This window comes from Pteropus alecto, unplaced genomic scaffold, assembly GCF_000325575.1.
Source record: "Pteropus alecto unplaced genomic scaffold, ASM32557v1 scaffold461, whole genome shotgun sequence".
Lineage (NCBI taxonomy): Eukaryota > Metazoa > Chordata > Mammalia > Chiroptera > Pteropodidae > Pteropus > Pteropus alecto.
The window spans coordinates 4,001,987-4,025,397 of NW_006431079.1; the positions used below are offsets into that span (position 1 = coordinate 4,001,987).

General features: G+C 38.3%; 1 protein-coding gene across 14 annotated transcripts in view; it reads left to right on the plus strand.

The window, feature by feature from the left end:
* TEAD1 (TEA domain transcription factor 1) overlaps window positions 1-23,411 on the plus strand; it is a 252,398-nt gene that overhangs the window by 211,617 nt on the left and 17,370 nt on the right. For 12 of the 14 annotated variants that reach the window (XM_015596482.2, XM_025038630.1, XM_025038632.1 and 9 more), the window contains one exon: window positions 1,084-1,257. The exons of the other annotated variants lie outside the window; for them this stretch is intronic. In XM_015596482.2, the coding sequence (XP_015451968.1) occupies window positions 1,084-1,257 (174 nt within the window). The remainder of the gene's footprint in view (window positions 1-1,083; window positions 1,258-23,411) is intronic. 14 annotated transcript variants of the gene reach the window in all.

Below are 23,411 nucleotides of genomic sequence, written 5' to 3' on the forward strand. Positions count from 1 at the left end.
TCTAGGCCAGTGTTCTCAAACTAGGCTGCATTTTGGAATTTACCTGAGGAGCATTAAAAATTGCTAATGTCTGCCCTCAGTTCAGGGATCCCAATTTAGTCTCAGTGGGGCCCAAGCATTGGTGATTTTTAAATGTTCCTTGGTAATTCTGCTGCATCTGAACACACCCCTTTGTGATCCTATTACCATATCTTCTACCAAAGCAAGGAAAAGAAAGGGTTTCCTCTGCAAGTTAAATGTCTTAACAGGGTTTGGTGTTTTTATTTTTTTATGTATGAGTGACCATTGTTGGATTTTGTTTGTTTGGTTGGTTGATTGGGTTTGGTTTTTTGGTTTTTTGGTTTTTGTTTTTTGTTGTTTTTTTTATCAGTCCCTTAAAGCCTTGTACCATGATCTATACCCTTGACCCTAACTTTGCACTACCACATATTGACCAGCCCTTGTGCAGTAGTTTTAGATTGGTTAGTAAGGGGACTGGTGAGAAAGAGGCTCAGCACTCTTACTCCTGCTGGAGGAAGTAGGTGGGTACCATTGCTAAGAGGGCCACATCCATGCTGTTGCTAAGGAGCTGGTGTAAGAAGTGCATTCTGGGTGATGATGTTAGCTAATGACCCACATATTTCTTAGTGGACTCGCACTGTAAATAATGGAATCCAAAGGGTGTCGCTGTCATTTTCGTTGAGTCAGGTGAAACTGGATAATAAAATTGTTTTCTGGTTTGGTAATTGGGTAATTTAAGTCGTTGTTTACTACTATATCTACAAAAAAAAGGTCTTTTAGGCATTCGCGGGAATATATACCTTTGTCAATAAAAAACAATGACTGTTTCACTATATTGTATACCTGAAACTGATGTAATATTGCATATCAACTTTAAAAAAAAAAAAAAAAAGGACAATGACTGTTTTACCCTAAGCTGTAATGGCTTTTCTTAACATCATCTTTTCAAAGGCATAGACCTTCGGCTATTCAAGGCATAATTCCGGGATTTCAAGACTACTGCTCTTTATCCAGTTCAAGATGGATGTGTCTCCCATTGATCAAAGGGTTTGTAATGGGAATGTTTTTGTTGGTTTCTTACAGTACAACAAACACCTCTTCGTGCACATTGGGCATGCCAACCATTCTTACAGTGACCCATTGCTCGAATCAGTGGACATTCGTCAGATTTATGACAAATTTCCTGAAAAGAAAGGTGGCTTAAAGGAACTGTTTGGAAAGGGCCCTCAAAATGCCTTCTTCCTCGTAAAATTCTGGGTGAGTAAGACATTGCTGTGATTTCAGTGGTTTTTATCTGAATGGTCACATCCCACACGTGAGTGGGGAGCAGCACAGCTAACCGTGGATCCACGCCAACTACACCTTCATGTGTACCTGCAGGATCGCCAAGGTGTCACAGACTCTACCTGTGAGGCTGTCCTCATGCTGGCCTTCTGGTACATCCACATGATGCACCTAGGCAGCATTTGCTGCCCCCGCCAAGGAGCAAGAGAAGGGCAGCCTCTTTGGGCCTCAGGGCTCACTCAGACAGTGCAAGAGGCTTCACAGATGGCTGGAATCATGATGGAAAACATGGGGCACTAGACCCTCTTTCTGTTTCTTCTCTCTCCGTTAAGCAGAGTGACCTGTAAATTCCACCAGAGCATAGGACTCGAGGCAAAGATGGGGCTGGGATGAAGACAAATTTACATGCTTCAGGATTTTATAAGTGTCTGACAGAATACAAAATGGCTTTGCCCAGTATGTGCCTCATTTGTGCTTTAAAACAATAAGCTTAGATGCCACCAGCTGCTGGGGCTTGCTGATGTCCCACAGCCTCTGAGAGGAGCTTTGCTCTTCCTGCTCCACTAGTCAGACTTAGGCCAGGAGACTGCTGATGGGTCAGAGATGTTAGAGCAACTATAAGTATAATGTGTGTGTACTGGGGGGTCAGATGGGCAACAGGAGACCAGATGACCTGCTAACACCAAGTCTCTTTAATTCCTCAGTCTTTAGAATAAAGAGGAAATCACTTCAGATGTTTGCACTTCTTAGCATGGCATTAAAGGCCCTAAGTGAACTGATTCTAACGTGTTTTCCTTGCTATCCATCATGTGCTCAGCCTTTGTGTGTGTCCAGATATACTCACGTTTCCCCCTTCCCCTTCTCTCCCACCAGACCAACTCTTCCTTCCCTTGAGATGATGGCTCCTTTATTATAGTACCTTCCTCACTTAAGCAGACCATTGATTTTCTTTTTATTCCCATCGCATTTTGTAGTTAATCAGTTCCCATGTTTTGTCTTAATTATTTGGATGTGTGTCCCACTCCTCCCTGGACTCCAGCTGCCTCCAGGGGACCTTATTCATAAAAGTAGCTACCATTTATTGAACACCTGCTGTGAGCTGGGAGCTGCACTAATGCTTTACATGCATTTTATCCAGTCCTCACAATGTTAAGTGGAATTTACCTCATATCCAACTAAGAAAATAGATACCTAGAGGTTACAAAGGAAAGGCTGCTTGTAGGTTGCTTGTATAAGACCTGGGGCTTGAAATTGGATAAAGTTTGACTTTAGTGCTTCTGCTTTGTTTTCTGGCTGCTTCATGTCCTGGAGACCCTGGTCATAGAGTCGCCAACAGAGGACTCTCCATATCTCTAAGCAAGTGCCTTACACAGAAAAGCCCAACAAATGGAGAAACAAATGAATTAAGAAAAAAATGATGTTTTAAATTCCTTGGGGGAAGTTTACATATTAGATTTAGTTTGCTTAGTTTCTATTATGTGTGCATGGTAACTAGATTTCATTTTCATGCTTCCCTATTGAATTTGGATGGTGGAAATGCCTTCCACTTATATTAATGTTCTTGGGATGGGTAATAACATGTGGATAACCTGAAAAAGCAGTAAGACATTTCTCTTTTTTGAATTGGTGGCTGCCTGCTAGTAATTTGAATGGCGGTTAGAGGCCAGTTATATGATAATACAGCAGTTTTCAAAGTATGGCCTGCTTACTTCTAGGGAATTCCTCAGTTTCCTTTCAGTGTGTCATCAAGGTCAATATTATTTTCATTATGACATTGAGACATTATTTGTCATTTGCACTCTGCTGATGTGCACACTGGTAGTCCAGAAACAATAGAGTAAAACTTCTGAAGACTTAGCTCAACCAGGCTGATAGGCTCACACAGGTTAAAAAAAAAAGAAAAAAAGGACCATCCACCCCAAAAATGTCCTTTTATGACTTTTACTACATCTTGAATCTAGTGTACACATTGACAATGAATGCAGTGAGCCAGCGTGCCGTATCAAGGACAGCAACTAACAAATTTTGTTGCCAGAGATAAATTTTGAGTTCTTAAGTAAAAATAAGAATTTTGGAAAACTTGTATCCACCTCAGTGAACTTGACAGCTTCCTAATACATTAAAGACTTTTCCGATGAGATCCACAGTCATATTGATGTGTGATTTTTTTTTTGATATTGTGTAAGATAAGCCAGTGAATTTGAATATAACAAAGTATGAAAAGTTCATTGATATGGTTTCAGAATCCAGACTACAGCTAACCTTTAAGAAGGTTATTTGTCAAGTTACAGGGTAATACCAAAGAAAAATGACCACAGTTATCTGAAGAGTCTATTAAAAGACTCTTTGCTTTTTCAATTACATATTTATGTGAGTCTAGATTTTCTTCACATACTTCAACCAAAGCAGCAGGTCATGACAAATTGAATGTAGAAGCAGGTATAAAAATCTAAGTATTTCCCATTAATTCACACATTAAATAGATTTGCAAAATGTAAAACAACTAATTTATGTTTATGTTTGAAAATATAAACATAAAAAAGTATGAAAATATAAACATAAAGTATGAAAATATAACTAAAAAAAAGTATGTTAACATGTAATGAGCTTATTAGTTTTAAATTAGGTACTAAATACTTAAAATATTCTGTTTAAATTTCCAATACAGAAAATATAGATAGATATAACATATAGAAACAAAAGCTCTTTAAGGTCCTCAGTAAATTTTGAGTGGAAATGCATCCCAAGATCCAGAAGTTCGAAAACCACTATTGGGAAGCATATAAAAAGAGGCTGTTCTACCCAAATTAATTAAAACTAATCAGAAATTATAGAACATGATGAAAAGAAACTATTTTCAGTACTTTCAAATTAAACAGTATTGGTTTTTAATAATAAGAAGATTTTTATAATTAGCTTATTATTTGAATATACAGGCTTAGAAAGTTATTTTTGTTTTTGCTTCCTAAATTTCCCATTTTATTTGGAATGATTTTAATAAATACTTTCAGTGATGAGGCCCTTCAGTCGTGAATCCCCAAATAATGAGGTCTATATTGCAGATGTTTAGTGTGGTAGCTAGTATGAGATGTGCAAAATTAGAAACAGTTACTCCAAGATTAGATATTAGTTTATTGAATTAAAATTCGCAGAATTAAAATTGAGCGGTCCTATGAATATGATAGAAGATATCACTCCTTAGTATGGCTGTTAGCAGTATTTAACCTTTATAAAGAAATTCAGTCGTAACTATGTTAAAATAAATGAGGAAACAATTTGAATTAGTTTTACAATTTGCTGCAATTGAAATATCATTGGCTTCCTCTAATGACTCAGTAAAAATGAATACAATTAGAATATCTATCCTTAGTTATCAGTAGGTGTTTCCAGTGGGTGTTCTTAAGTAGGTTTAACACTGTTTGCACTATCTTTTGTGTTAGTAATTCACTTAGCAGATTTTCTTATTTTTGTATGAATTCAGTACATTTCAGCAGAGATCCTCTACCCAGTCTCTCCTTTCATCTCCCGTTTTCCTCTTTCTCAAACTGCCTGAGGTCTCTAGGTTGTCAAAGTCAGGCTGACTTAATTTGTTGATATGGTTGTTCCTGAAATTTTATTTTCAGAATGTCTGCCATGTTTAGCCTGGGCTCAGTGGGGGCAGACTGAGTCAGGCATTTGCTGTGGAAGGAATATTGAGTACTATCTGAAGTACCTGCACTTAACCCCAAGGCGTGGGTACCTCAGCTCTTTGCCAGTTGGCACTTTGAGGTGAATGGGATGGTAGTAAGCCAAGTAGCAGTCACTGCACTGGTTTCAGGGTGGAAGACCCTGACGACACCCCAAAACATAAACGAGTGGCAGAGCCGAAGATGCCAGCATGGATGCCCCTCTGCCCTATGAGCCTTCTAATTTTTCATGCCTTAATGGTGTAAGACACCTAAGGGCCCCTGCTGTGTGTCTGCTGAGATTTTTTTTACGAGCCTTATTGACAAATAATTTATATATCATAAAATTTGCACACCATATAATTCCCTTATAGAATTCAGTGAGTTTTAGAAAATTTTACAGACTTGTGTAACCATCACTACAATCAAATTTTTGAATATTTCTATCATTCTAAAAAGATGCCCTGCATCCACTTGTAATCAATCCCTTTTCCCACTCCCAGCCCCAGGCAAGTGCTAATCTACTTTCTGCCTATACAGATTTGCCTTTTTTTGGACATTTCATGTAAGTGGAGTTATTCAGTTGTGTAGTTGTTTGCATCTGGCCTCTTATCATAATGTGTTTGAGGTACATCCGTGTTGTAGCATGAGTCAGTGGTTAGCTCATTTCTGTTTGCTGTATACTGTCCCACTGAACGGCTATACCACATTTTGCTTTCCTATTTACTAGTTGATGGACTTGTGGATTGTTTCTACTTGAAGTTTTTATGAATAATGCTTCTCTGAAGTTTTTGTATGGATATATGGTTTCGTTTTTTCTTCGGTAGCTACCTGGGAGTAAAATTGCTGGGACATGTGGTAACTCTATGTTTAACTTTTTAAGAAACTACCAAATTTTTTTCTGAGGTGGTTAGACTACTTTATATTCCCACCAATGAGATGTTAGGGGTCTTCTCCTTCAACCATTATGTCTGCAAGTACTAGGGTAGGGAGAGATGACAGCACACATTGTAGATAAGAGAGCTGGTGAGTGAAAGCAGCAAGACAAGGTGCATGAGTGGTGCATTCAGGGGAGTTCATGTGCACTGAGGTGCTTTGCAGATAGGGCTTCACTTGTATGGCAAACGTAGGTAGGTAGAAAAATTAGGAAAGACAAGGAATCCGGGTTCAGATGTGTCTGCAGTAGAGAGCAGTCAGTGGTTTTAACAATTATAGAGCCAAAAAAGTAATAGGATTCTTTTCACTAAGGGTTACAGCGACTTTCTGCATTTTGTCTTTTCTATTTTTATTCTTTAACTTTTCCTTCTCATGACAGTCTCTTATTTATTTCCTTTCTCTTCTTTCTTGCCTACTTGTTATTCACTCCTGTGCATTTTAATTCTCCACCATATTTAATTACAAAGAGAGGAAAAGTGATTAACAGGAATAGGAGGGGAGTGGCTCCTCTCTTCTTCAGCAGCGTGTGAACATAACCATTAATGAATTCCTTCTTTGAACCAGGCACAGTGTCAGGCTTAATATACTTGATGTTATTTAAACTCTCTGAGGTACATGTGATTATTCCCCTTTTACATATAAAGAAACTGAGACATGGAGAGGTGAAGTGATTTCTGCAGAGTCACACAGCTAGTAAATGCCTGATCTGCTGGACTCCAGAATCTGTGCCTAGCCTCTTCAGGGAGCACAGCTCTGTGGCTAGAAACTCACCTAACACAATGTCACTTGTGTGGAAGCCAGTGAGGATAAGTGCAGCAGCAGTTTCTTTGTGAAGTCCTGTCATTAGGGGATGTTCTGGTGTACATTTACATGGGAGCTATGGTAAGAATAGACTTCTGTTACCAGGAAGTTCAGGTTGAAGCCTAAGTCTTCTAGGGAGAGCGATACCACCATTAGCTGCCTTTACGGAGAAAAGCAGTATAAGTTATACATTATGATTACAAAGGCAATGTCATAATATTCTAGACAGTCTTGGAAAAAGACATTTTTTAATTCATTCCTAAATGCACCACAAATATAACCTAATGTAATACATGTTTATGTAGTCCGAATCAAAGATCGCATTCAATTTGGCACCCTGCTTCTTCAGCAAACACCCTGCCACATAGCCATGTGTCATTATAACCCTAATTACCACTTTAATGATTGTATATTTACTGAGTATATTATAATTTAACCATTCTTATTTTATTAGATATTGATAATATGACTTTTAACATATATATGTGTGTATCAGTATATGTGTGTTTATGTATGCATGTAAATAACCAAGTTGCTTTCTAAAGTCATCAGGCAGTGAGCAAGTATACCAGGCATCTTCACCAGCCTTATGTGGCATAATTTAAAAACAGACCAAAACAACTTTCTGTTGTTATTTTGTTTTTTGAATTCCTCTACACCTGCAGTTATTTTTTCTTTCTACTCAAAGTCTTTAATCCTACTTCATTCTCTATAGAAACAACTATTAATAAGGTTAAACATACTGTGTTCCCTCCCTTCTAAGACATAGATTTGTTCCCATTTCAATAGTTCTTGAAGTGGGATGCTTTGTACAGTCAACATCATAAGCACCTTGCCCGCCCCTTCACAAAGGAGTAAGCCGTGATGTGGTTGTTATTGCCTGCCTGTTGTGACCCTAGCCAGTGTAGAGTGCATCTCACCATCTCCTTGGCACCTTAGTTAATTTGTGCTAGTAGTACTATATACTACTAGTGTAAATTTTAGCTTAAATTTGAATCCCTCATTTAAATATCTCATAAAAATTACAATTTAATGCAGCATCGAAATTGTTATTATGATTGAGGACAAGTGTGGAAGCAGATCTGTGATAAGTGACGCCAACGTTTTGTGCTGGCAGAAAACCATACTTCTTTTTTCCTTATAAAACAACTGTCAGGTGCTGTGTAGGCCCTAAGAAAGAAAGATGTCCACCCACAAGTGGACAGAGCTGAGCTTTGTTTCTGCATTGAGATTTATGCAGATGGTTTGCCAGTGAAATGGCAGGCACTGCAGCTAATTTAAGATAAAATGCCAACTGTCTTGGAATCGATCATAGAATTCCCAAAGCTAGAAGTGGGTGTGATTCAGTCATGCATCCTGAAAGACAAAAACCCAACTACGGTTTGAGCTAATTTTCAAAAGAAGTTCCTTTCCAGCCACACTTAGTTTATTTAAGGAAATAAACAAAATTATGGATTTAACCAAATAAGAAATTCAGTGAAACTATTTTTAGAGGGACCTCAAAATTCCACTCTCTGTCCTAACAGTGCTCAAGACTGTTAAGTTTTGGAACACTGGTTCAAAGAGAGCTAGCTGCATGTTACTAGCTGCATGTTACTTATAAACCCGATAGTCAAAAACTTTTCAGAAGAATCTTTAGCATGATGAAGGCTTAGTCTTATATTTGATGGAATAATAAAGAAGGAAGTAATATGAAAGTGAAATTGTATGGATATGTATCCTGCTGTTAAAAAAAGTTTTTATATACACTTAATACAATGGGTTTTTTTTTTTTAATTATTATTAAAGTAGTAGTGTCTTAGAAACCAGAATATATGATATCACCCTATGGTTATTTATGTTTTGCTTTTTAAAATCCTTGGAATTATGATCATTCAGTGTAAGTAACAATATATTTATAGTCTTTCAACTTACTTTCTTAACCTGTTTTGCTAAGGGAAGAAAAAGGATAATTTTTCTAACCAAAGTAGATGTGAGAAGATTTTATAAAATAGAAAAAGGAAAGCGAATTATCTGGGAAAAGGGCAGCATTTAGAAGATGCTTTTACTTGGTAGGAAAGAACTCACATTTGTTGGACAAAGTGACAAGAGTTATAAATTAAAAACTGGGCTTTATTTAAAGGAGGAGAAACCAGATGCACATGTAAACTTGCTGAATGCTACCCCTCTGGAATTTCAGATTAGTTCCAATTGGATTCTCCATGATTAGATCAAGTTGTAGACTTGAGTCTATTATTTGGAACCAAATGTCTCTGTTGCTATTCATGAAGAAGGAAGTTAGCAAAATGGGATGCTTTTCTCCCCACATTTTAAACTGCCATCAATAAGAAAAGGGCCTTTCAGTTCAAGTTTGCCATTTCTCTCTACTTGTTTCTCATCTCAAAATGGTGTTAAGTTCTGAAATATGTGAATAATGTTAAGTGATAGAATGATGTAAATGGAAGAAAGATTAGCAAGAAATACCACCACATGCAGAGGTACTTATGGGCTAATACATAATAAATTCCCTTGGGGTATACTGTGATTATATGATTATCTTCACCAAGGGTTTTGTTCTTTGAAAAATCATCTTTTGATAGGCAGGTCCTGCTATTTCGTGCAGGGGAATAGGAGAATCAATAAACTACATCCACCCATTTTGGTTTGATTTATAAGGAAAATATCTGGAGCTTGTTAGCTTACTGTATTGACTGCTGTCTGTTGTTGCTTTCTTCCAGTTTTCCAGCCCCTGGTCCTAAACTTCTTTGTAGGCCTCCTCCAGGGAACAGAGATCTTATCTGTAGCTATTGTTTATTCAACAAGGAAATGTATATAGCAAATTTTCAACATTTTTTTTTAATTCACTTTTTGCAAAGTTATTTTATTTCATTCAGTACACTTAGAGAAATTGCTATCCATCAGGTGCCATTAACTGCCACTTAGCCAGTTCTGATATCGTAGGCAGTTATAATAGGCATCTGATAGTTTGTTGGGTAATCTTTTTGAGGAATTTATTTAAGGGCAGGAAGGAGACCTCAAGAGATTCACATAAAAGCTATTTCAGTCTATCACTTGAGTTGTTAGGTTCTTATAGAAATAGTTTAATCATTTGTATTAGTAATAAATCCATTACTAGCGAGTCAGTCATTCACCAAACATTCACTGAACTTGACTTTGCTCCTGGAGAGCTGAGCGTATAGACATGAGTAAGAGGCAGACACACAGGCAGATAAATGATAGCACTATGGAGCAGGAGATGTAATGGAAATGTGGATGCACTGAAATAAAGAACCCTTTATGCCTGAGAACATTCCAGGAGACTTCTCAAAAACATGGCTTTTGAGCTGAATCTTGAAGGAGTTTGGTCAGTGGAAGGGGAATGGGAAGAAGTTTTCAGGGGAAGTGAATGCTATGCAGAGACGGTTCTACTGGAAGATGATAGAGGTCCCCGTGGCCACTGGACCTTACAGAACCTGGAGAAAGGTGAGAGTTCAGGATGGAAACATTGATCTCTGTGGCAGTCACTTTATTTAAAAGGAGAGTATGGACATGAGTAAGAGGCAGACATAGGCAGTCCTTTCTGAAATAGGACAGCCAGGAAAATGGGATCAGAATCACACTCTGCTTTTCCCCCAAATCCCTAACTTCAGTTGTACCGTGGATGGATGGATAGATAGATAGATTTTTTTTTTTTTAACCTTGAACTCTTCAGGACATCTAGGCAGATTCTAAATTGGGAGTTCCCTGGAGCTCATGGGAGAATTCATCTGACAGCTGTTTCTCTAATGCTTTCTGTCCTGGGTTGTTTGGTTCAGTGGCTGCTAACAAAGCCAAGGTCAGGGGTCCATCTTTTCCTGCGTGGGGCTATTTAACTCTGTTTCCTGCCATAGTTACAAGCTGAGCTGCTAAGCCACTGCCCCACCAAGAGCTGCTGCTGAACAGAAGTACTGGGGAAAACAGACACATGGTGCACCTGCACTTCCCAGCATTTGCCCTGCAGATGGAGGTGCAATTAGCTTTCCTCTGCAACCATACCTCAAGCCTGAGAAGGAAAAAGCTGAAGTGGCCCAAACAGAGTAACTGCTTATTTCCAGACCACATTTTGCAAGGAATAAGTGTATTATCTGGACATAGCCATAAACTCCTCAGGGATTTGGATCAGTTATCTAAAATTGGACCTAGTGCTTTGGCAATGTGTGAAATCCCTTCTCCTTGTGCAGGTGGAGATTCAAGGTACATCCTACCCATCACCATTACCCTGATTCCAAAACCAGAAAAACACATTACAAGAAAAGAAAACTATAGGGTGATAGCCATGATGAACATAGATGCAGAAATCCTCAACAAAATATTAGCAAACTGAATTCAGCAATTCATTAAAAATATTATACACCTTGATCAAGTTAGATTTATTCCTGGGATGCAAGGTTGTTTCATTATCTACAAATCAATTAATGTGATACACCACATTAACAGATTGAAAGGTAAAAATCATATGATCATATCAATGGATTCAGAAAAAGCTTTTGACAAAATCCAGCATCTATTTATGATAAAAACTCTCAACAAAATGGGAATAGAGGGAACATACCTCAACATAATAAAGGCCACATATGACAAACCCACAGCTAACATCATGCTCAACAGGGAAAAGCTAAAAGCATTTTCCTTAAGATCAGGAACAAGACAAGGGTGTTCACTTTCACCACTTTTATTCAACATAGTATTGGAAATTCTAGCTACAGCAGTCCAACAAGAAAGAAAAAAGGCAACCAAATTGGAAAGGAAGAAGTAAAACCGTCATTATTTGCAGATGACATGGTACTACATGTAGAGAACCCTAAAGATTCCACCCAAAAACTGTTAGAACCGATAAATGAACTCAGTAAAGTAGCAGGATACAAAATTAATATTCAGAAGTCAATTGCATTTTTATACACCAATGATTAACTATTAGAAAGATTATGAAAACAATCCCAATTATAATCATATCAAAAACAATGAAATACCTCAGAATCAATTTAACCAAGAAAGTAAAAGACCTATGCTTGGAAAATTATAAGTCATTGAAAAAAGATATTGAAGAAGATACAAATAAATGGAAGCATATACTGTGCTTGTGGATAGGAAGAATTAGTATTAAAATGTTCATACTACCCAAAACAATCTAGAGATTCAGTGTTATCTCTATCAAAATACCAATGGCATTTTTCACAGAACCAGAATAATCTTAAAATTTATATGGAACTACAAAAGACCCCGAATAGCCACAGCAATCTCGAGAAAGAAGAACAAAGTTGGAGATATCACACTACCTGATATCCACCTATACTATAAGGCTGTAGTAATCAAAGCAGCATGGTACTGGCATAAAAAACAGACACATGGATCAATGGAACAGAATAGAGAGCCTAGAAATCCATGTCTATATGGTCATTTAATCTATGACAAAAGAGGCAAGAATATACAATGGGGTAAAGACAGTCTCCTCAACAAATGATATTGGGAAAACCGGACAGATAGATGCAAAGAAATGAAACGACCACCTTATACCATATACAAAAATAAACTCAAAATGGATTAAAGACTTAAATGTAAAACCCAAAACCATAAAACTCCTAGAAGAAAACATAGGCAGTAAACTCTCAGATATTGTTCTTACTAATATTTTTTTCTGCTATATCTCCTTGGGCAAGGGAAACAAAAATAAATAAAGAAATGAGGCTACATCAAACTAAAAAGATTTTGCACAGCAAAAGAAATCAACAAAAAGAAAAGACAACCTATTTAGAAGATATTCACCTATGATACATCTGATAAGGGGTTAATATACAAAATTTATTAAAAGTCATGTAATACACACCAAAACAAAAAACAAAAAACAGTCCAATTAAAAAATGGACAGAAGACCTGAGTAGATAACAGAAGGCCAATAGACATATGAAAAGATGCTCAAAGTCACTAATCATAGGAGGAATGCAAGTTAAGACCACAATTTCACCCCACACTTGCCAAAAAGGCTATCATCAATAAATCAAAAAACAAGTGTTGGCAAGGATGTGGAGAAAAGGGAACCCTCGTACACTGATGGTGGGATTGCAAATAGGTACAGCCACTATGGAAAACAGTTTGGAGCTTCCTCAAAAAATTCAAAATAAAACTATCTTTTGACCCAGCAGTTATACTTCTGGGTATTTATCCAAAGAAAACCAAATGCTAATTTGAAAAGATTTATATACCCCTGTGTTTACTTCAGCGCTGTTTACAATAGCCAAGATATGGAAGCAACCTATGTGACCATCAATAGACAATTGGATAAAGAAGTTCTGGTACATATATACAATGGAATATTACTCAGCCATAAAAAAATGAAATCTTATCCATTTGCAATGACATGAATGGACCTAGAGGATATTATACTAAGTGAAATAAGTCAGAGAAAGACAAATACCATATGATTTCACTTATATGTGGAATCTAAGGAGCAAAATAAATGAACAAACAAAACAAAAACAGACTCAGATACAGAGAATAAACTAATGATTGCTAGATGGAAGAGAGGGTTGCGGGGGCTGGGTGAAAAAGGTAAAAGGTTTAAGAACTATGGAAAACAGTTACGGGGATGTAGAGTACAGCGTAGGGAATATAGTCAATAATATTCTAATGGCTGTGTATACTGCCAGGTAGATGCTAGAGTAATCAGGGTCGTGGGGAGGGGGTCATTTTGTGAACTATATAAATGTCTAACTATTGTGCTGTATACCTAAAAGTAATATAAAATAAAATAACTATAAAAAAATGAGATCCCCCTCAGCCATGTATCCTTTTGGACTTTTAATATGCATTTACTAACATTTGTACATACACCACTGATTTTTACTTTAAAAAAAAAAAAGCCATATATTATTCGGCAACCTCATTTTTTCCCCCACTTAAAATATCTTGAGCATAAGATGTCTTCTTACAGCAATGAGAATTTGAGGGTAAGTCCCAGTTTTTGTTATTCTTTTCAATAAAAGTGACTTGTTAGTAGAGTTGCCAGATTTAACAAAAAAAAAAAAAAAAAGAAAACAAGCCATCCGGTTAAATTTGAAGTTCAGGTAAACACTGTATGCTTTCTTAGTATATATGTCCCATGTGATCTTTGGGGTATACAGATACTAAAATACTGTGTTGTTTATCTAAAAGTCAAATTTAACTGCATGGTTTGTATTTTATTTAGCAGCTCTACACTTGTTACTTGATTGATTTTGTTCTATGTAAGACTTTCCTTGCACAAAACTCCGGACCAGAAAAAGGTCCTGTTTCTTGGCTTGGAAAGTAGGGTCCTTGGGCTGGTGTTTCTGCACCTGATGAACGTGGTGTGTGAAGGGCCAGCTCTGCTGGGTGTCGGGTACTCCTTAACGGAGAAATACCCTGTGTATTTCTTTGTAGAGAAATACCCTGTGCAGCTTCTTTGCATTTGGGACTGAGACCTTGGCTCTTTTATCCCAGCTACTGTGTGAAGTCGCCAGTGGCAGTTACCTGAAGTTGTATGGGTGATATTAATTGAGTTTTTTCTTAATGAATGCTAGTATTTGTAGGACTTTACAATGCACACAGCCAGCTTTTCAGTGGTGCATATTATAATTAGAGCAAGCTTTTAATATTCTTTGAAGTACTAAATATTTATGGAATTCAAATAGTGGTATCAATCTGCACAATAAAGGGACTATTGGTGGTGTTTTTTAAAATCTTCTATTTTGTAGATGTAAATATATGCCATAATTAGAGGGAAGTAACTTGAAGAGTTGGGTCTGAGTTTATGCCTATTCTTATTAAAAACAGCTGTGGCAGGAGAACTACAGCTGCTGTCTGTTTCTTTATGCTGGGCAGGGGTACAGTGGCCCAAAGTGAACACCCTCAAAGACTTGCTTTCCTATGGGCAGCTTCATTGTTCTCCCCAAATGTAAATTACCTTACTGGGGAGTTGTCCCAAGGTCATCAAGCTTCCCCAACCCCAAGCTTCCATTTGCCAATGTGGGCTGGCTTCAGAGGTCTTGGCCAGGGACAGATGCATGCATATGTGCAGGGCAGGAAGGTTTGGGAGCAGCAGCCAGCTTTCTGGAGAGATGCCCCCTGCCAGAGAGACTCCCCTGCCAGCACTGCTTCATGGGGCACTTCTTAAAGCTCACTGCACACAGCCCAGTACAGAGCGATTATCCTGGGGCGCCTGTGGGAGCAGTTGCCAGGCCCACTAGGGGCCCTGCCTGGCCGAGCCTCACCATGTGGCAGGCTTGGATGGCCGCCCATAGCAGAGCCAGCTCCCAGTGCTGCCTGCCAAGGAGCCAGATGCTGCTATTGGAAAAAATTACTTCACAATTTGAAATCTTGGTCCTTTGATCATTGCTCAGAGAGGATGAAGAGGAGAGGTTCAAAGTGGTGGTTTGAAAATGCCAGCATCTCCTTGCATCCATCAGTGCCTATTATACTCTCTCTTGTCAGGGACTATCCTCTTGATGTTTTCAGTTCTGCAACCAAGTAATTTCTGCCCAGCCCTTCCAAGCCCTTGGGGTGAAAGGGAGAAATGAGTAGGAAGGGAGTGTCCGCAGACTGCTTCTTTCCTGACCAGGTTGCCCTCTCCCCTGCCTTTTGGGTTATCTGCTTCCTCTTTGTTCCAGCAACCGTTTTTCCTCCAAAGCCAGTAAAGTAGTTGTCACCAGCCAAATACAACTTCTGCATGAGCTGCACAATTCCATTCTTTACTTGGCAACCTTAGCGCTCACTTCCCAGTACGCTAGCCTCCTGTAGCCAGGTTTCCAGAGGCCTGAGGTTTTGCAGAGGCAATGTCCTGGCCCAGCCCAGCCCTCTCCTCAGAGCTCTGGATCCTACATAACTGGGCTAGGCCTCCTTTTTCCCTACCCGTGAAATGGGTAGGATCATTCTTTGAAGCGTAGTTTAAAATATGTAATTTAAAATTACATTTTTAAGTTTTTTAAATTTCAAAAGCGTGAAATCAAACAGTGGAACAAGTCTGTGAAGAGATGGGTTTACTGAATGAGGGGTGACAGAGGAGAAGCCAATCTAAAGCTTTGTCTTGTCTAGTGACTTGAATGTTTTAGCTAAGGGGTAAAGTAATGAGTATAAGAAAGGGGTAATTGAGGGAAGAAGTGGGGGAAACTCAGTGTTCTATTGTCTTGTTTCCTTGCTGTCTGGTGCAGGCAGCTTTCTCTCCCTGGCACTGTAACCTGCTTCTCCTTCAACCTTACATTGTTTCACAGGACTTGCCCACAAATGCACCCTCAAGTTTTTTAATGCATTCAGTACACTTTTACTAATGAGTGCCTTTTTTTGTTGTTTGCAGAAAGAATTCTCTAACATCTCTAATCACGTATTTGTGGAAAAGATGGTAATTTGGTACCTGTTTGAGCAGTTATATCCAAAACTTAAGATTTGTCATAAACTCGCAAATCAGAAAAAGTACCCATTTTTCTTTTTGGAAAAAGCCATGTGTGCTGCACATCTGATAAGTGTCCACTGAGACTCAGACTGGCTCTGTGGGGACAGTTTTTATGTTGTTTATTGATTATGAACCACCACCTACTTGAGTCACACCTCAGTAGTGACTGAGGCTATGTCTTTATCTCTGTCTTGATCTACATTTTATATCAATAAGCTAATAGTTCCTCAGTGTTAGGTTATCAGTATTATTAACAGCTGTCATTTGTCTAGCGTGTTTCAGTGTTTCATATGCATCATTTTCTCTTATCACCGTGATGGCTGTGGGAAGCAGGTCTTCGCTGTGGTTAAAGATGAGGACAGTGAAACTCAAAGAAGTGACTGGTGTCCACGCTGTAGTCAGATGTCTGAGATGAGATGACAGCAGATGAGGAGTAGGAATCTGGACTAGGTGGAAGGGAATTCTGAAATCAGGGTGGAGTTAAATTTTTTAAAAATGGTAAAACTTGAACCCTAGGAAGCAGATAATACCTAAACAACCTTGTAGGTGAGAAGGGGGAGAAGAAAGGTGAGACAGAGGGAGAAATGAAAAGAGAATTGCAGAATTGTCTTACAGCAATGTTCTTAGGCCTGCATGATTCCAGAAGGCAGAGCTCTAGGTGGAAGTTACAGGAAAGCCAATTGCAACTTAATGGGTATGGTAGGCAGAACCACGTCCAAGTCCTTATTCATGGTGTTTGTGAATATGTTACATGGATAAGGAGAATGAAAGTTGCTGATCAGCAGATAGGGAGAATATCTTGATCCGCATGGGCCCAGCATAAAATTGCAAGGTTCCTTAAAAGTGGAAGAGTAAGGCACAAGAGATCTATTGAGATGACAGCTGGCAGTGTGAAAAGGACTCAGCCTGGTGGTGCTGGCTTTGAAAAAGGAGGAAGGGGCTAAGAGACAAGGCATGTGGGTGGCCTCTAGAAGCTGGAAGAGGCAAGGAAGGAGATCCTTCCCCAGAGCCTCCAGAAAGGAACACAGTTCTGCCCATAATACCTTGGTCTTAGCCTCGTGAGACCCATGTCAGATGTCTGACCTACGGAAGTATAAGACCGTAAATTGGTAGTGTTTTGAGCCACTAAATTTGTGGTACTTTGTTAAAGCAGCAAGAGAAAACTAATGCAACAGGGAAAAGAACTACCTAACAATTAGGTCTGTCTCGCACATAGTAAGTTTTATCTTAAAGTAATGATTTTCCTGTATCTGAAGTTATGTAGCCAAAAGACAGAGCAGGTCAGAATACTGTAGAAAGGATTTCTGGATTGGGTGGTAGGAGAAAGAGTTGGCCTCTGAACCCAGTACATATGAGGTGGTCTGCTCTAGGACAAAATGGGCAAAAAGATTCCTTAGAAGTGCCTGTTTGCTTGCACTTGCCCTCCCCACTGGGCCATATTTGCAAGTGGTTTTTTTTTTAAATACTTTCATACCCGCCCATAACCTAGTACATAGTTCAGGCTGGCTTGTTACTAAAGGATAAGATATGATTCGAACTTGAAAATTTTGGGGAAGATAAGTTTGCTGGTTTCAGCTGTTTCTTGGATTTTTATATTCGTGTGTTTTTAGAAAGTATCCTGTGGTCAGAGAAAAGCTGAATAGGCAGAAATAGTTTGCATCTCTGATACCAGCACGTTTTGTTGTTTTTGTTTTTTTTTTTTTTCATTTTCTTGCCTTCAGAACCCTATGTGGTAGGTTTGCCCTGAGTTTCAGTAGGGTGGACAATGAACACAACATGACTCCCAGACTCATTACAGAGTTTGTCTCCTTTGTTGTTGATTTAATGCTAGCATTCTTTCTCTGAAATTACCTTTGCTTCATGGGAGTTCAGTGACTGCATTTCTTTCTAGGATAATCCTAATGTCATCAGATGACAGATCATTATCTTTCTCAGCAATACCTCCTCCTAGAAAATTCCTGAAGAGCAGCTGTCATATGGTTGGATGGCTACATGATTCTTTTCCATGTTCAAGAGTAATTGCAAAGCAGTTGTCATAGCAAATTGATTATTTACTGTTGGTTGGGAAGCTTTCGAAAATCTAACTTATTACATTTACACTAATAAAGATAAAGTTTTCGCAAACTATTTTTAAAAAGGCAAGATAATTTTGAAACCATCTGTCTCTTTTATCTAAACGAAAGCTAAAATGCACATAGACCTAATAACCCAGCAATTCTATTCTAAGATACACCCAACAGAAATGCATACATGTGTTCATCAAAAGCATATTCAAGAATGTTCTAATTAGTGCTCTTTAAAATAGATCCAATTTGGAAACATTGCAAATCTCCATCATTAGTGGACTCAATAGATCATGTTGTTTTTCATTCAGTGAAATACTCTAACAAGAATGAATGAACTACACACAACAACATGGGTGAATCTCATGATATAATGCTGAGCAAAGAAAACAAACACAAAGACGTCTGCACTATATAATTACACTTATTTAAAGTTCAGAAAACTTCACAGAACTGATGTATAATGTTTTAGGATCAAGATTACCCTTGTGAAGTGTGGGGTCCTGATTGTATTGGAAGGAGCATTGGCTGGGAAGGCTTCTCTTCGGTTTCTTCATCTGGGTGCTGGTTACATGGGTTTGTTCAATTTATGAAAATTAATTAAACTCTACACTTGTGATTTGTGTACTTCTCTGAACATATGATACTTTAATTTCATGTAAAAGTTAACCAGGATAACTTTAAAACTCAATTTATCGACATAGTTCTGAGGGCAGGTTTTGATAATGCACGTTCTTTAATAGTTTTGATTTTGATAATTCCTGTTGTTATGACTACTGGTCATCCATTCTCAATTAAAACTAATTAACATTATTTTGGGAATTCTAAGGGACAGTGGTGAACCAAAGGGGTGATGGTGGGAGTGGTCTTCCTCAGGTCCAAGCAATACGGAGGTTCATTATCTGTAAAGAATTTTAGATGGCAAAACTATCTAAAAATAGTAATTTTATAATAATAATTTTTATTATCACTGTGTATCCACAGTACTAAACAGTGCCATTTATTTAAAAAAAAAAAAAAAAAACTCAAAAAATCCTTTGTTGGCCTAAGTTCTAAATAACTTGTGAAATTAATGTGGAGTTTTTATGCATACATACACACGTATAATAGGCTTTAAATTAGCACACTTATATATTACTTGTTCATTGTATTACTAATCCTTTAATAACACATGTGGACTCAGCATATATTGACTTCTAGAGTAAGTTCTTAACAGTTTGGAATTATTTGAGCTGCAGTATCCATGGTGCTGCCTCTTCTCGAGATTAATCAGTAGAGTCAGAAATGAGCAACGATGGCACAGTAATTATAAAGATGAAAAAACAGAACTCGAGTTACTTTAATTCTGTCATTCTTTGCTACTACTTTGGGGATTTTCGTGTTTAAAATTTAAAGCAGTGAAACAGAATGCTAATGATTACTCAACATAATTTTGTCCAATAAAGAAAGTGGGGTCTTAAAAATGATACACTCACTTGTCAAAAATCTAGAAGGCATGCTGCTGCTGTAGGACAATGCCTTTCACCAGCATCGCTTAAGCTGAAATATTCGTGGAATGGAAATGGAAGCTGTCAAAATTTTCAGCAATTTTGCTAACATCAAATAATGGTGAATACCATTCTGAACTTGGTTAACATTTTTAAATTGTATATGTTGACAGATTGTTTTGTATATTTATTTCTGTGTTTGCTTTAGATTTTAAGTGTCCAGATTTGTTTATATTGTAAATCTTTTGCTTGTCAAAAATAATGCCATGGAAGTTAATAAAGTGAAAAAAGGAGCATTAAAAAAAGGAAAGAAAACAAAACATTGTGTCTAGGGAGTTGAGATATAATTCTTAAGGAACCTCCCTCCCGGTTAAATCAAAGAAGTAAGTTGATTAAGTTGAGGTTGACAGTTTTTTAAAAAGTAACCTACCTCCAATTACTGTCCCGTTGACTCCTCCAGCCATTGCTAATTTCTCTGTGTTCCTTCCCAAAACACCAAACTGCTTTTAATGGCTCACCAGTCTTTCAAAACAAGTTGATTACATCAAGAGTGAGTTTGTTTAAATTACAGTATTAGCTAACAATGTATTTATAACCCATTAATATTCTTTTTCAAAGGTGAGAATTTTTTAAAGTGGAAAGAGTAGTAAAAGTAACTTCTGATGCACCTTTCCTGCTCCACATAAACTCGTTACTGCACCTTTGTGGGGAAGCATCCTAAATATTCATCAGTAGAGCACATACAAATTATGGTGCATCTGGCAATTTGGAATAGTATGCAGCCACTAAAAAGTGTGGCTGTTCATTTTTTGAGTGGCTGGGTTTTTTTAATGCTGATATTCTGTATCAGTACTATATGAGTTCTAAAATGTATTTTTTAAAGCAAGGTTTAGAAGAGTGCTACTATTTGTGCAAAAAAAGTGTGACTAAATTTATGGCTAACATAATACTGGACAAATGCAATTAAAAGTAAACAGGAATATATATAAATATTTAAATGCTAAATATCTCTCAAAGGACACTTGAGAAACAGATAACACTGGTCACCCTCTGAGGAGATTGGTAAGTTAAGGGGTACAAATAAAATGTATACCCTTTTACTAGTTTGGTTTCTTTACTTACTACATGCATGTTTTTACATTTTTTAAAATGCTAAAACTTGTTGGCAAAAGCTATATCATATAGTTATCCCTTGGTATCCTAGGAGGATTGGTTCCAGCAACCTCCACAAATACCAGAGTCTGTGGTACTTAAGTTCCTTATATAAAATGGTGTAATAGTTGCATATAACCTACATGCACCCTCCCATATACTTTAAATCAGGGGTCCCTAACCCCCCAGGCTACGGGGTCTGTGGCCTGTTAGGAGCCAGGCCACATAGCAGGAGGTGAGTGGCAAGCAAGCTAGCAAAGCTTCATCTGTATTTGCAGCTGCTCCCCAGCACTAGCATCACGTCCTCAGCTCCACTTCAGATTATCGGGCATTAGATCTCATAGGTGCCAAATAGGTTGGGGACCACTGCTTTAAATCATCTCTAGATTACTTATAATACCTAATACAATATAAATGCTATGTAAATAGTTGTTATACTGTATTGTTTAGGGAATAATGTCAGGAGAAAAAGTCTTTACACGTTCAGTGCAGACACCATTGTACGCTTCACTAGGTAGTACAATATTTTCTGTCCAAGGTTGGTTGAATCCGCGGAGGCCGAGGGCTGGTTGTAGTAAGAGCATAAATCCCACAAAGAAGAAAGTTACTGACAATCCCAGTGTCGCAAAACACCTAAGGCTTCTCAGAGCCCTGGGTTCTCAGCTGGTGGTGGAACAAGGCAGTGCAGGCCCTTTTTCAGTGACCCATGGAAAGCTGGGTGGTAATTCCAGTGTCAGAGTTCCTCTGTGCCTCAAGGATGTTGGTATCTTTCTCCCCTGAAGGCTGGAGTTCAGGTAGACCCCAGGGACTCTTCAGCCTTGGGTAACTCTGATAGAGATCTCAGGGAACAACGTCCATTGATTCCCACTAAGCTTCTCTTTCATGGAGCCAAATGTCAAACCTTTGAATGTTTAAAAAAAAAAAAAAAACCACACCTGGGTATTTTTATTTATTTATGATTTGCATTCCATATATGTAATTCCAAAAAGCTTAAATGTGAGGGGGTGTTACTAAATTTATGGATAACATAAAACCGGACAAGTACAAGTAAAAGCAGACTGGAATCCAATAAAAGAAGCTGCACACTGGTTGTTAGTAGCGATTAGAAGTACCTGGGATAAGTTAATTACTGTAGTTGAGCACTGAATTTAGCTTTGAATTTCTTGGCACATAAGGTGAAAGGGGGAATAAAGTATATAGTTCTTTTTATATGAAGCCAGAGAATATGAAGTTTTGCCTAAGGAAATGGACATTTTCCCAATACTCAACTCAAGAAGAAAATTCAAATTGTATATATAAAAATGTTATCGAATGACTCAGGTCTTCATGGTGGTTAGTGCCTATCAAGGTATTGAAATTAGTGAGTCAAAATGTGTCAGACTTCACAAAATATAATCTTTTTACTTTTTACTTATCAGATCTGTCTCTGTTATGACAGCCACCCCTGAAGTCCAAACAACCTCTCTGATTTGGACAGCTGTAGTGGCCTCTTAATATATCTCTACATGCACTCTTACTTTTCCAAAGTCTTCTCCGGGCTGTGGTTAGCCAGGACTGCCTTTTTAAAACGCAGTTCTGATCATATCCCATCACTGTCACCATCCCATATGTTTACAACTCCTACATCCCTCTGGTTTTAGGATATATGACCAAACCCTCCCACCTCCCCAGCCTCTCCTCCCACCCCCTCTCCCTTGCTCTCTCTCTTACAGCCTTTTTTAGACCTATTTCTGGCTGTATGCCCTTTGAACACCTCCTCTCTCTCGTGGCATGCTCCACCTGCCTTAAGCCAGCAATTCTTCCTTGGATTTGAGCTGCATTATCCTCCGAAGCCTCCTTGACCCTGAGAGCCCCCTTCTCACTGTTGTTCATTCTCATGCCCCTCTGAGCCTCTCTCAGGAGTGCTTATCTCTCTTATGATGGCCTCCCTACTAAATTGTAAGCCCCCTGATAGCAGGGACCAGCTCAACTCATGCTCAATCTTTGATCCCCAGCTCTATACCCAGTGCAGTAGGGGGTCAGGAAATATTCAGAGGAAGGGAGCCATCAATCAGCAACTTAGATGCCAAAGCCTCCCCCTCCAGTGGGCTTTATACCATGCTGAGACGTTTATCTCTGGAGCACAGTTCTGATCATACTACTTCCTTGTGCCAAAACTTAAGGGGTCTCCATTTCCTACAGAATACCATCCTTACTTCTTACTTAGCCCTCCACAACCTGGGTCCTAGTTTCATTTCCAAATGCACTTCTCCCAGTCTCAATCCTTGCACTGTAGCAAGAATGAAGCTCTCTAGCCTTCTGACCACACTATTCCTTCTGCCCTTCTCTGCATGTTTAATTCTTAACCATCCCTTAAATAACACCCCTAATCAAAAGTAATGCCTCCCATTGTCTCAACTTGAGTATCTTTGACATGATACTTATTTTCTAACTTATAGCTTCCATATAACTTATTTTATCTCCCATATTAGGTGGTGGTCTGGTTCTATATAGTGTCTGTTATGACTCCTCACATAGTAGGTACTCATAAAAATGTGTCACATGAGTGATGATTTGTGTTATTTAGCATCTTTATAAGGCAGTCTTTAATAAGAATCATTTCCCC